General features: G+C 35.3%; 2 protein-coding genes across 11 annotated transcripts; one reads left to right on the top strand and one right to left on the bottom strand.

Moving 5' to 3' along the window:
• Nucleotide 1: 1 nt before the first annotated feature.
• LOC130960943 (tRNA nucleotidyltransferase cca2-like) lies at nt 2–7,875 on the bottom strand. Of its 9 annotated transcripts, none has more exons than XM_057886493.1 (17): nt 7,338–7,875; nt 6,546–6,651; nt 5,134–5,558; nt 4,924–5,054; nt 4,666–4,783; nt 4,323–4,378; nt 4,151–4,200; nt 3,931–4,029; nt 3,697–3,806; nt 3,462–3,589; nt 2,602–2,668; nt 2,381–2,464; nt 1,862–1,924; nt 1,578–1,725; nt 990–1,148; nt 606–703; nt 61–510 (listed from the first exon to the last, which is right to left on the bottom strand). In XM_057886493.1, the coding sequence occupies exons 3-17, from the start codon at nt 5,473–5,475 to the stop codon at nt 406–408; spliced, it is 1,758 nt and encodes a 585-aa protein (XP_057742476.1). In that variant the 5' UTR covers nt 5,476–5,558; nt 6,546–6,651; nt 7,338–7,875; the 3' UTR covers nt 61–405. The 9 variants fall into 9 exon arrangements, 8 of the variants coding, with proteins under 8 accessions (XP_057742481.1, XP_057742480.1, XP_057742479.1 ...); XM_057886491.1 differs by having other exon boundaries at nt 5,134–5,563; XM_057886492.1 differs by having other exon boundaries at nt 5,134–5,991.
• A 1,631-nt stretch (nt 7,876–9,506) lies between these two features.
• On the top strand, nt 9,507–12,150 carry LOC130960735 (uncharacterized). Of its 2 annotated transcripts, none has more exons than XM_057886188.1 (3): nt 9,507–9,643; nt 10,123–10,253; nt 11,614–12,150. In XM_057886188.1, the coding sequence occupies exons 2-3, from the start codon at nt 10,139–10,141 to the stop codon at nt 11,997–11,999; spliced, it is 501 nt and encodes a 166-aa protein (XP_057742171.1). In that variant the 5' UTR covers nt 9,507–9,643; nt 10,123–10,138; the 3' UTR covers nt 12,000–12,150. The 2 variants fall into 2 exon arrangements, with proteins under 2 accessions (XP_057742171.1, XP_057742172.1); XM_057886189.1 differs by lacking the exon at nt 9,507–9,643 and adding an exon at nt 9,648–9,674.
• Nucleotides 12,151–12,843: the final 693 nt, after the last annotated feature.

Raw genomic sequence — 12,843 nt, forward strand, 5'->3', positions numbered from 1 at the left:
TTCAATTCTTAGTTTATAGAGAAGGATAATAAAGGAAAAACCGTAAAAACACAACATGAAATACAAGTGCTTACAAAAACTATAATAGCATGAAACATGCCGGTTAGAGATAATTTGAGAAAGTGTATAAAGGAGGTAAGAGTTTATAATTAGACAAGAAAAGAAAGGCCAAAATATCTATCCTATATTCCTATTCACATATTTCTTCATCCACAAGTATAAGGCAAATCTTCATCCAAATTGTGAGCTTCATACAACTTTGAAGCGGCAGCACAACCACAAGTCATGTGTGCATGAAGTGATTCCCAGTATCATCTGCTGTCCACACAGCTAACTCTGGCTATGCTCCCTCCATCCAAGGCATCTCGGTGCACGGTATGGAACAGACAAATGAGCGTTCCGACATCAGTCCAACTTTACACGCTTAGAATTGGCTTCTCTTAACCAGTCAATGCATTCCTCACTAGTTCCAGAAGGATTGGCAAGTTGCCATGCCATTGATTTTTCTAGCTACAAGTGAAAATGGTATATTAGAACCTCAAATTTAGTAAGCGTTCAGTGTGCATGACTGTGCGAGTAAAAATTGAGTAATTAGAATGACTTACCCACTCCTTAACCAGTGGTTCTCCTCCTTTAAGCTGTAAGACATTCATAACATCTTTGCCACTGATCAATGGCTTCACCTCCCAAACTTTGTTGAGGCCTGTTATCCACCAAAATACGTTAATAGTTACATAATGTGTGGGCTCCCAATCACTTAAAGTGGTAAAAGTTACAACGAAAATAAAGCCAAGCATAGATAGAACAAAGAAAAGAGATACAACTTCAAATGCTCAGCGAACTAGGATCACGAATATGAAGTAGAACAGGTAGATGCTGCAGTAAATTTTCGGTAAAAGCTATACACATCTTACACCATCATTCTTCAAAGGATGCAAGCAATAGATACAGGCATCAATGCTACAAGTTAAACGACTAATACAACTCACCTAGTTTTATTATAGCACTCTCCACTGTATTAAACAGATCTCTCCGTTTGTGCAATTGTAAGGATTCATCCTCAATGTTGTTAATGTCAATGGGATGTAATAATATGGATACCAATAGTGCAACTCTCCATAAATCTTTAAGCTCCCTCAAGAAAAAACCTAAATAAATCAAATATAAAATCTTGGTCATGTCAAAAGCAATCCATAATGTAAAATAACTTTACAGTCACATCCTAGAGCAACTGATTTCCTTTCATTAAATTGAGGTAATCTAGCAAGTAGCTTAAAACAAACTTGATTACTTAAAAAGTAAAGTGTAGATTGTGGCTTGAGCGAAGTGCAAATACTATATAGGAAACAATGATTAAAAATGAACAGAGGGGAGTGTCTATGGTAAAGTTCCACTAGAAAACCCAATAATTTAGATGAAAACCACAACATAGTAAAGCATAATAAAATTAGCACACAGCACAACTTACAAAACTAGCAAATTAAGTTAACTGAAGATTGAGAGCAACAAGAGCTAAGCTACCAGAAATAATAAGGAAGAACTGCCAATACTAAGGTAGCAGACCAAGATCAATTTACCTGTTAGAACCCGGACTCTAGAAGCAACAGAGACATCATCAATCAATCGTCTCATCCAACCAACATCATCAGATTGCAAACCCTCATTAGATGCAAGACAAGGAATCAATGACAAGAATTTCTGTGATGCTCGGTGTAAATCAAGCACCTGGATTTTGAAACACAATTACAAACACAATAACCAATAGAAACATTAACCAGATTCTGAAAAACTGAAATAATTTATATTTCAGATGTTAGAAATCTGTTATTCTGGGGTATGCTAAGGGTAAATGGTAACTGACCATTTCTGCATCCTTGGATTTTCGCTTGAGTGAGTCACGAATAATATAATTGACAACAGGAACCTATAATTCAAAATAATGTTATTGTCTTAAACCAGCATGTCATTGGAATACAAGAAAACTGACTAAAGAAACTGCATTACGTAACAATATTAAAATGTTCCTCGTAAATAGATTTTGTGGATAAAATCAGCTTGAGTTTTCAATTGAGTATCAGGTAAAACTTGAGCTCAATATTACCAATCCTTGAAATGAGACAAATAGTCCCTCCCAAGATTGTCCAATAGCGTGGTTGTCATCTCTACTTGTGTCACGTGACAATCTAACAAAATATAGATTGTGGTTTCTACATGTCTAATATGAAATACTTCCAAAACACAAACCAATGAAAAAAAGAGGAAAAGAACAAAGCAAGACACTAGAGTTCTAATTTAGACACTTTGCTAGATGTATCGATTCAAAGCACAAAAAAATTACAAATTCAAAAATAGTATCACATAGAATGGACAAGACACATACCACCTTCGCTTTCTTTACTTGGTAAGTGGTATTTTTAAGTGGGAGAAACAAAGCAGCAAAAAGTAACAACCTCCTTTCTTCGTCCTAAGTAACACAGAAATCATTTATCATGACCAGATATAATCAAGCAAAAATAAAATGATAATGGAATGACAACAACTTCTTATTGTGACAATATATGTGAAAATGGATTATGGTAAAAATGAAAACTCATTACTCACTGTAAAGGTTGACTCTTTGAGTAAATGGAGAAGGTTCCATGCAGTATCCAAGTAAGCAACGCAAAGTCTGGATAAAGTGAAAGAATTAGCTGATCACCATTGCCAAGAAAGATGAACATTTTATCTTGTGCAAGAGTATAGTAAAAAACAAAAGATAGAGCCAAGAGGGAAAAAATGTTAAAAGTATAGGGTTTAGCCATTTACATAGGGATGGAATAAAAGTGAGAAAAGTGTCTCTTCATAATTTGTTCAACTACTACTGTAGTATTGCTAGTAAACCAAACAATTTTTTCTTATCCACAGGTTTTGTGGGCCTTCCCCTTGGGCACTTCATGTCATCTGTCAAGTTCAACTCATGTCTGATCTGGTATCAAAAGTTAAATGAATACTAGAGCCAAGAAGAGCCATATGTGTTTATGTATAAAATTGATGCATCTCCCATCCAACTTATGGATTTCACCTCTATTCCTTTTCATAAGATTTGGTTTTACAAACAACTCCATATATTATATTTCACAAGGCTTTTATAACATGTAAGGTGATGAGGGAAAAATAAGAAATGAACTTTATATATATATATATGACTAGGATTGTGTGTGTGAGTGCAATAACAACACACGTCACAATGAGTATAATGATACTTCTTTCAAATTTGAAGTTCACAACAAATATATAAGGCTGCTAGTGGTGCACTAACCATTATTGTTTTTCATTCTTTCTTTTTTGGGTAAAAGTGGCAATAATATTCAGCTAACTCTTTCTATGTGTGCAAGATGTGTTTCAAATTAATAAAGAATTTGCAATCATTATACACCTTTTAACCTATTAAAATCAACGGGGCAAAAAACCTGCAAACTTACCTTTCACATCCATCTGAAATAGTAGGTTCAAACTCAGGAGGAAGACTGAACACAATCCAAAATAATGTCAGATCACAAATATGAGTCATTGCCTTGACAGGTTGATTTCCGGATATCATAAAATCAACCTACAAAAAAACACAAAAGAGACCATAGACAACTAAATTTTCAATACTATATATAAGCTATTTCCGTTAAAATATCCAATAGCATTCCATAATTGAAAACCACATACCTCTGTTCCAATGCGCTCTCTGCTGATTTTAGCAGCAAGAGCATCTTTCACATCACAACATGCGGCAGCTACTTTCAGATCTTCATCTAGAGTGAATTCAAATCTAGCACCTATATATAATAAAACATTTCTCTTAAGCAGAGCTGGAAACCAAGTTCAAGCTTCATATAAAAGCATACAAAAAAATGTTCACAGGGTATACAAAATGCAAATATCTTAAAAATTAAAGTATACCAAATCTAATGGCTCGAAGAAGTCGTAAAGGGTCATCAAGAAAGGTGGCCTTGGGAGGTAAAGGAGTCACTATCCTTCCAGACTTAAGGTCTGAGATCCCTGCAAAGTGCCAAAGAGATTGTTACATGTGGAGATATAAAAAATAAATGTGTGGAGGGAAGAGGGGGAGGGAGGGTCAAGTAATTCTTATACTTGTTTTGGCAATAAGATCAATTCTAACCTCTCTTCGTGAAATCTTCAACCGAACCAGTGTTGATGTTGTAGAATAAGCTGTCATGCACAACCAAACAGCTTTAGAGAACTATCATTTAAAATGTCCGAATAGGGACTCAAACTAACATTCATAGAAAAAATGATGGGCCATAGACCCAGATATATGCACACAAAGAAACCTGTTAATTGTCAAATCCCTCCTATATGCATCCTCTTCAGGTGTGCCAAAGCTTTGCTGTTAGACATGAAAAACTTTATTTGGTTGAGAACTCAACTTGGTAATGGGGAGAATATACACAAGCACACATTGCAAAAGTAGATAATCAACATTTCATGTTGGCATGAAATTAGCTTAAAAAACAAGGAGTGTGCAAAACATAGAGGAAAATCGCCTTCATCAATAACAAGACAAGACATTGAAGTGATTCCAACAAGTAGGATTTAGCATAACATGTTATACGACAATAAATCAAAAGAGAATAATATGAAATATACATATAACAAGAACATGTTATAATATACCTTAGAAGGAATGCGGCTATTCTCAGTGTATTCTTCACTCCTTAAGTTAACAAAATCAATCCACATATCAAACAAATGCATCCTTACTGTCTCCAAATGTTTCGACTGGTCAGGGTTGCTGCAAAAAAAAATGCCATTTAAGTTCTACATTGCTCCAAAGAATTCAATTTTCATGACTAAACAGAGTAACACTTGAGAAACATACAATAAAAATGTTTTAAAAAAAGCAATAAGAATGGGAAATTGGGAAGAACATACGACTCAATGACGCAAACACCTTGAGCATCTTCACCGATGGACAACAAGTACTCCCTCACCTTGTCGACAAACTCAGTGCCCATCATATTATCAAGAGCGATATCAATGTCATAGCAATCCTTCCCCAGGAGCTGCAAAACCAACCAAATTCAAACTCCAAACGGAAAAATTACAGGTTAAGAGCTATGTAGAGAGAAAAGAGCGAGGGACCTTGTCGCGTACCCAGCCGCCGGCGACGCGGAGCTGAGTTTGGAGGTTAAAGTGGCGGAGAGTGGCGAGAAGCCTATCGAAGATTCTGCGCTCAATGTCCGAAAGTTCGATTTTGTCCCTCACCTGAAGAATGTGCTGAGTGGCAATCGTCATTGGTGCGCAGGCGGAGTAAATTGGAAACGACGGCGTAGTGATGGTGGTTGTTGTTGTTATTGTTCTTGTTCTTGTTGGAAGGGGATAGTTAAGAAGAGGAAGAGGAATAGTCGTAACAGTTGGTGTGCATAAGAGTGAGAATCTAGTGAGGAAGAAATGGCTGGTTGCAATTTTCAAAGTGAATTTCATGGAATCCTTATACGGTTTTGAATGCAGACGCTTTATATAACACACTGCTCAAAATTGTGGTGCTTGCCCATTTCCCTCATGCTCTATGCTTGTATAACAAAAGTATAAGTGGTAAGTTCAATTCTTAGTTTATAGAGAAGGGTAATAAAGGGAAAACCGTAAAAACACAACATGAAATACAAGTGCTTACAAATATGATGGCATGAAACATGCCTGTTAGAGATTATTTGAGAAAAGTGTATAAAGGAGGTAAGAGTTTATAATTAGACAAGAAAAGAAAGGCCAAAATATCTATCCTATATTCCTATTCACATATTTCTTCATCCACAAGTATGAGGCAAATCTTCATCCAAATTGTGAGCTTCATACAACTTTGAAGCGGCAGCACAACCACAAGTCATGTGTGCATGAAGTGATTCCCAGTAATCAAGGTTTTGAAAACCGGACCGGTCATCAAACCGCTTTAATCACTGGTTCACTAGTTCATTGGTCCAACCGGTCCAACCGGTAGTTCAACTGGAAAAACCGTTTTAGAATAAAATAATTGAGGTTACTCCAAGAACTCCTATTAGATGCAACAGCATTCAACATTATCACATATTCTCACACACACATACAAAGCCTTAACTCAAAGAACAACCACAGTATGTCACTTGGAAAGAAAATGTAAACACAGAAACAATCACAAGCATACAGAACATCTGAATATTATTATAGCAAATATAATAATAAAATAGCTCTTCTAATGCGTCTCCGAAAATATCCCAAATCAAGAAAACTACATAATCTAATCTGATCCACTTGATTCAAAAAGCTACATATATTAGAAAAATTAAGAATCAACTAAGAGAAAAAGAAAATGAAGGCCTGGTTGATTTGATTCAATTGCCTGAGATGAAGAATCAAACAGGGCTGAGAAGCTGAGAGTTTAAATGTTAAACCTCAATATTCAAATAACATGACTCCATTATTGTTATTATTACACCTTTCTAATGTCACAAACTCAATATATATTATAGTCCGTTGACACTTGTGTATTCACAACTTGGCCTCATCATTCTGATTCATACCTTAAGTAGAAGAAAAAGTCCCAATCAGCTTTCGTTACAATTTTATCCAGAGAGTTGGGGTTTTGGTTCGGAGTTCATGCCAATGATAATGACGAGAGGGATGAATCTGTGAATTAGTAACATAGGCAGTGCAAATTTTTACAAAGTTCATCACAATGATTAACAACAACAAAAAGCACTGAAGGAACACTCAGTAATATAGGCAGTGCAAATTTTAACAAAGCTCATCACAATGATTAACAACAACAAAAAGCACTGAAAGAACAGTGAATCAGTAACATAGGCAGTGCAAATTTAAAATTTAAAAGATATCAATTTAAAATTTATCATCAAATACAATCAGTGAGCAAAGCCAATCAATCAAGCACTGACTGAGCATTCTGTTCTGATTCTATGACTGGGAAGCAACAAATTCAGCAACAAGCAACAAATTTAACAAATCCTAGTAAAGTCCCGATTTACAGCAAAAAGGCAAATTTATTGATTACCAATTCAGCAACATGCAGAAATACAGAGGGAGAAGGGAAATCTGGAAAAGAGCGAACACTAAACCAAAACATTAACCAATAATCACAAAACACTAAACCTTCACCCAGCAATTACAAACAAAGCCAGCAATTACAAACATTAGCACATTATAAAACATTCCAAAACACTAAACCTTCACCCAGCAAAACCAGCAACTACAAACAAAGCCATCAGTAAATTTGAACAAAACCATAATCAGAATTCAGAAAAAATAATGTCTAATCTTATTATTTATAAGAATATTCAAAAAGGATGGATACTCACAAATTTAGCATGATTTTGAAGTAGAACAAGGATGAGGGCAGATGAAATCAGTGGTAACATGATGGCAAGGCACGACAGAGGCAGCAACAGAGGTAGCAGCACTGGCGGCCGTCTTCGAGCTCAAACACGGCGGAAGCAGCAAAGGCTTCACCCTTCGCGCGCCTCCTCCCACGACCTCCACCCCTTCTTTCCCCTTCGCAGCGCGACGCGACGGCAGAGGAGAGTGGAGCATATGCGACGCGACGGCAGAGACGAGCTGCGACGACGCTGAAACAGTAGGGACGACGGTTGGACCAAATTCGACCGCGGCGGTGACACAGCTTGAAGAGGAGAGTGATGGAGGCTAGGGTTTGAGCTGACGAAGACCAGCGAGGCAGCGAATGACGGCGAGCTCGAGGAAGACGCACCGATTTCCGAGTGAGGGAGAAGCGCGGACGATCGGACGGAAACACGGTGGTGCTTGACTGCAACGAACGGCGGCGCTGAGCCCTGTGGCGGTGGGGGATCTAGGGTTGTGTTTTGGGGAGAAAGATTGAAGAATGGCTCAAGGGGTAGATGCTAAGGAGACCTGGCCATTTCATTTTCTAACAGAACAAAAAACGGCGCCGTTTTCAAAACCGGCCGGGTCCCGGTTCGATCCGACCGACCGGTTCTCGGCCGGTTCAGCAGTTTGAAAATGGTTTTGATTATGGCGGTTTTTTATGTTGAACCAAACCGTAAAAGGAATCGGTTAAACCGGTTGGACCGGTCCGATTTTCAAAACCTTGGAGTAGAGTGATTCACGAATTAGTAGGGGTTGTTGGGGGAAGGGGTGAGGGTGTAAACTGTAAACGCATTAACACAATGTTGGGTTTTTTTTTTCTCAAAAAAATCAAAATAGCGTCGTTTATCAAGAACCAACGGGTTATCGGTCCGGTCCAACCGACCGATTCGACGGTTTGACAACAATTTTCCAAGAGACGGTTATTAGAGGTGGACCAGATCGTTTTTACTGCCGGTTCCAGACCGGTTCAACCGGTCGGACCGGTCTGGTTTTCAGAACATTAAATTCTAACTATTATTTAGAATCCCTCTAGGCAGCCAATGAAGTATACTATTTGTACGATGTGTACAATGGACTGTTTATTTGGTCCAATATGAGTTAAAAAATGAACATCCAGGTAAAATACTACTAATTTCTCAAACACAGTACTCCTATACTATTCAGAATAACCATCCGGATACCAGGATAATAAACATCTAACATCCTACTGAATCGAACATCTCTAAACCCCAGTTGTATACATTGTACATATATTCCATTGGCTCCCTATACTTTTTTTTATTATTATAAAAGGAGGCAATTACAAATTTAACATTTTAACTAGTATAAATGGATAAATAAGTTAATCTATCAAATCGTTGGTTTTTTTTTAATTAGGAGTGAGATTTGCCAATAAGTCACGAGTTCGAGTCTTTCTATTGATAAATTAGCAAATTATTTTTTATAGAGATCACTTAATCTAATTATTTGATTGTTGAGGGTCGGTTTAACCAGTTATTTGAATGATTAGTAATTATTTAAGAATCATTAAATAATAAAAAATCTTCAAAACAAAAAAAAAGAAGAGATAAAAAATTGCTTTATCCAAACAAATAATTAAAAAAATAATAGTTATTCTAAAAATAAAAGTTAAATTATTTAACATTTTTATTATATTTTAATATTTAACACTAAATACAAGACTAAAATATAACTATTTTAAAAATATTATAATTAATAAGATAGAGAAAATCGAGATTTTACGTGAAATAAAAAAAGTAAATTAAATATGTAAAACATAAAATTTTAACAAAATTTAAATCGTAAAATCGTCAGATCTAGTACAAATTTTATAAAATTGATTGACTAATTTAAAATCGTAATATCAAAAATTTTAAAAATTAAATTGAGATTCTAGTTACTATCATAATTGGATAATTTTAGCCTACACTTTATTTATTTATATAATCTGTCGTATAAATAATATATTTTAATTTAGGTAAATATAATTGATCTAAAATTTTAGAAAGAATAAATTATATTTTATAAATTGAATCTTAACAAATTATATTTTTAAACATTTAAAAAATAATTCATCCAAAACTAAAATTATAAAATTTTACCGAATGATTAGCCATTAAAACATACCCAAAAAAAAATTCCCTAGACCTTTGATGAATGGAGCTGAAAACTTGAAAATATCAAAATAATAAGAGTAGCTGATCCACTTGCAAGAGAAATTTAGAGAACGATAGAAGCTTTTTTTTTTCTTTCCCCTTTCACGGTACTCTCTTGTTCTGTTCTTCTCGCACTATGTCTCTTCCTTTTTTTCGTCTCTTATTTTTGTCCCTAAAACCCATGCTATATATGCTGATTTTGATTCAAAAATATTTTTTTTTTAAATATCACACCAAAGTTTCTTCTTTTGTTATTGCTGCAAAATTTTCAGGGCTTTTGGGTTTGTGGGTTCTGTTTAATTTCATGGGATTCTTTGCTTTTGTGGCATGCCATGCTCAGTTGCTGTTAATTTTGTGACATTATTTATTTCTTAGTTATAGTTTTTAATTTTCTTTCATCCTTATGTATATAATTTGTTGTGAGAATATAATTAGTTAGCTGTATTACTTGCTAATTGCTTGCTTTTAGTTGTGATTGAACATTTTGTCAATGTGTTCTTGTTGGTTGATTTACCTGTTTGTATCAAACTTTTGGAGATTTTATTCATATTTCTTCATTTTGATAGCACCCTTTATTTGTTTTCAGTGATTTTCTACCTACCATGAAGAGGACAATGCCATGGAGTGATGATGATGATGACTCCTCGGGTGATGAGTCGCCGGCTTCGCATTCCGACTCTGACAACGACAATGAAGCCAGTGGGAAGAAATCAAAAGGTATTTGATTGAATGAATTGGTGACATGTATGATGAAGTTCTGATCTTATGAAAAGTTCTTGATTGAATGATAGGTGCAGACTGTATCTAGGCTGAATCTATGTGTCACACTGTGACTCCCTTCGTTTCAAACTAAAAGGTCGATTTGAATGAATGATAGGTGCAGATTGTACATATTGCATACAAGAAAAATTAAAACCGACTTATCAATATGAAATGGAGGGAGTAGATTCTGAAGAGTATTGTAGTTTTGTTGAAAAATGAATGTGGCAATGCACATAGATGGTTGTTATGATTTATGTACAAAAACTGTGTTTCGAGCTGTGTGACGGTTGTAAATATCCCAACATATATATTATTCACAATGTATCTCATGGTTTTATTCTCTATATTTGCTTCAACTCTAGCGTGTGTATCAACTTCCATTCTAGTTGTGAAACCTTGATATGGTTCTTTCAGGTTTTGTTTTGAATATTTCTGAGCACAAAAACAAAAAATGGAACATTCCTTGATGATCATATCGTTGTTGGCAACTGATAGAGTAGAATTTCTCATGGTATGTTCTAACCAAACATACCCTAAAGTTGAGAGAGATGGTTGAGAGACAATTTATGGAAGAGAGGTTGCACAATTTGATGATGCTGCGTTGTCAGATAGGTTGTTTCTTCTTGTTAATGTTGAGGATAATTGCATACCAAGCAATTACTGATGACTATATAATTATGGTCTTCCAGAGGATGTTATGTTACCTAATGTCGTGAAATGTTACATTACCTAATGATAGCATAACTTAGAAGAATTGATTGAGATCTATACATGCATAAAAAGGATTGACAAATGTGAGTATACAATCAACTATGACAAATGTGATTCCAGTTATGGTTTCTTTAGCTTCTAGAATAATAGATATTTGGACAAATTATGACGATCTTCACTCAGGTTTGGTGAAATTCATCGTGATTCTCATCTATTTGTCTAGGTGACATTGACCTTTCTGAGGTTACTGTCTTGTTTATAGGGTCTTAGTATCATATTATAAAAAATACGAAAGTATCAAGTGTATTACTACTCAAATCTATGGATAGGATAATCAATAATCTGTGATTTTAGAAAGAAAATGGATTTCACGAAACCTGGGGAGACGCTGGTATAATTCGCCCTAGATATTTTCAATTGAACTTAAATGAGAAATATTGGGATCTTTAGCACAATTGGTGAGTGTTGTTGGTTCATGAAGATTCCTAGTTTCCATAACCAATATTATTATTATTGCTTCATATTTGGTGCTTTTAAAAAGTTGACATATTGAAATTTGCTCACTATTTCGATTGTAATATGATTTTTCTGTACATGTCTGCAGGAAAATCTGGGAAGCAGAAAAGTGTTGCAATTGACTTTGAAGCTCTGAGGCGGCATGGATATAAAGGTGGACCGTCGGTATTGAGGGTACCCCCGCCGAAAGAAGGCGACACAAAGCAGGATTGGTCTTGGTCCACTAGAAGAGACAAGCGTGACAACAAGGAAACTGAAGAATCGTACGAACAGCGACAGAAAACAAGAGAGGCTATATCGACTGGAGAGCAGCTGGCGACTGTTCAGACTCGGAACGATAAGAAGAATCTTTCATTCTCTCAGAAGGAAAAGAGGAAAAGAGAACTTGGTCAGGCAAGTAGAGGGAAAAGTTATGTTGAAGAAGAGAAGAGGTTGTTGAGGGAAAGTGGTATATATTCTGGTTTTGATTCTTGATTTGCTAGGGTAGAATCCACTTCATCATGTAGAAAAAAGTTCTCTATCATCTGTGGTTTTTGTTGTAATGAAAAAGATTTGTTTTTAGTAACTTGAAAGTGTGAAACATCAAACATATGAATTAGAGGGATGTTTTTATGGTTTTAGGAAATATCCGTGGTGTCAAGGTTGTTTTTTGGAGCGGGTTTTTTCAACAATTGATCCAGTATATAATTCAAATGACATAATCTTCCAATTCTCACTTAAAAACAACGAGAGAATGGAAATTGCAAGATAAGTTTGCAATCGCTTAAAAGTTTTCTTTAATGTGACTCAATGACATAATCTTCCAATCCTCACTTAAAAGCAATGAGAGAAGAGAAATTGCAAGGTAAGTTTGCAATTGCTTAAAAGTTTTCTTTAATGTGACTCAGATGTTTTCACGAGATGTAGTTCATGGTATGATGGGTGTGGCGTCTTCTTAGATCCTATGTAAGATGATTTTCAATAAATATGTTTTTGAACAAATTTATGGGAATGAAGAATATGTAGTTGAAGTTGAAAAGATTCGTAAATTGTGCGCTAATTTGGATAATGAGTATCAACATAAGACTGATTCAAGTGGAAATAACGATGATAACTTTTCTAAACAATCTGATTTGTCACGTGGGGAAAACAAATTTGAGAAAATTGATATGTTTTAGTGATGAACATGAATAGAACTAGAATTTCTACTGGTAGAACTGAGTTGGATAATTACTTAGAAGAGCCTCCTTTGCCATTGAACCTAAATGGATACAAATACCCAATTCTCCAAACAAGGGATTTGTTAGCCATTCCAATTTGTTTTTGAGTCTGTTTTTAG

This window comes from Arachis stenosperma, chromosome 2, assembly GCF_014773155.1.
Source record: "Arachis stenosperma cultivar V10309 chromosome 2, arast.V10309.gnm1.PFL2, whole genome shotgun sequence".
NCBI classification, from domain to species: Eukaryota; Viridiplantae; Streptophyta; class Magnoliopsida; order Fabales; family Fabaceae; genus Arachis; species Arachis stenosperma.

Coding starts and splice junctions, on each gene's coding strand:
- LOC130960735 (XM_057886188.1), top strand. CDS start 10,139: ATGAAGAGGACAATGCCATGGAGTGATGATGATGATGACTCCTCGGGT. Junction 10,254..11,613: donor CAGTGGGAAGAAATCAAAAG/GTATTTGATTGA, acceptor ACATGTCTGCAG/GAAAATCTGGGAAGCAGAAA.
- LOC130960943 (XM_057886494.1), bottom strand. CDS start 5,475: ATGAAATTCACTTTGAAAATTGCAACCAGCCATTTCTTCCTCACTAGA. Junction 4,201..4,322: donor AGGGATTTGACAATTAACAG/GTTTCTTTGTGT, acceptor TGTGCATGACAG/CTTATTCTACAACATCAACA. Junction 4,030..4,150: donor TGAAGATTTCACGAAGAGAG/GTTAGAATTGAT, acceptor GGCACTTTGCAG/GGATCTCAGACCTTAAGTCT.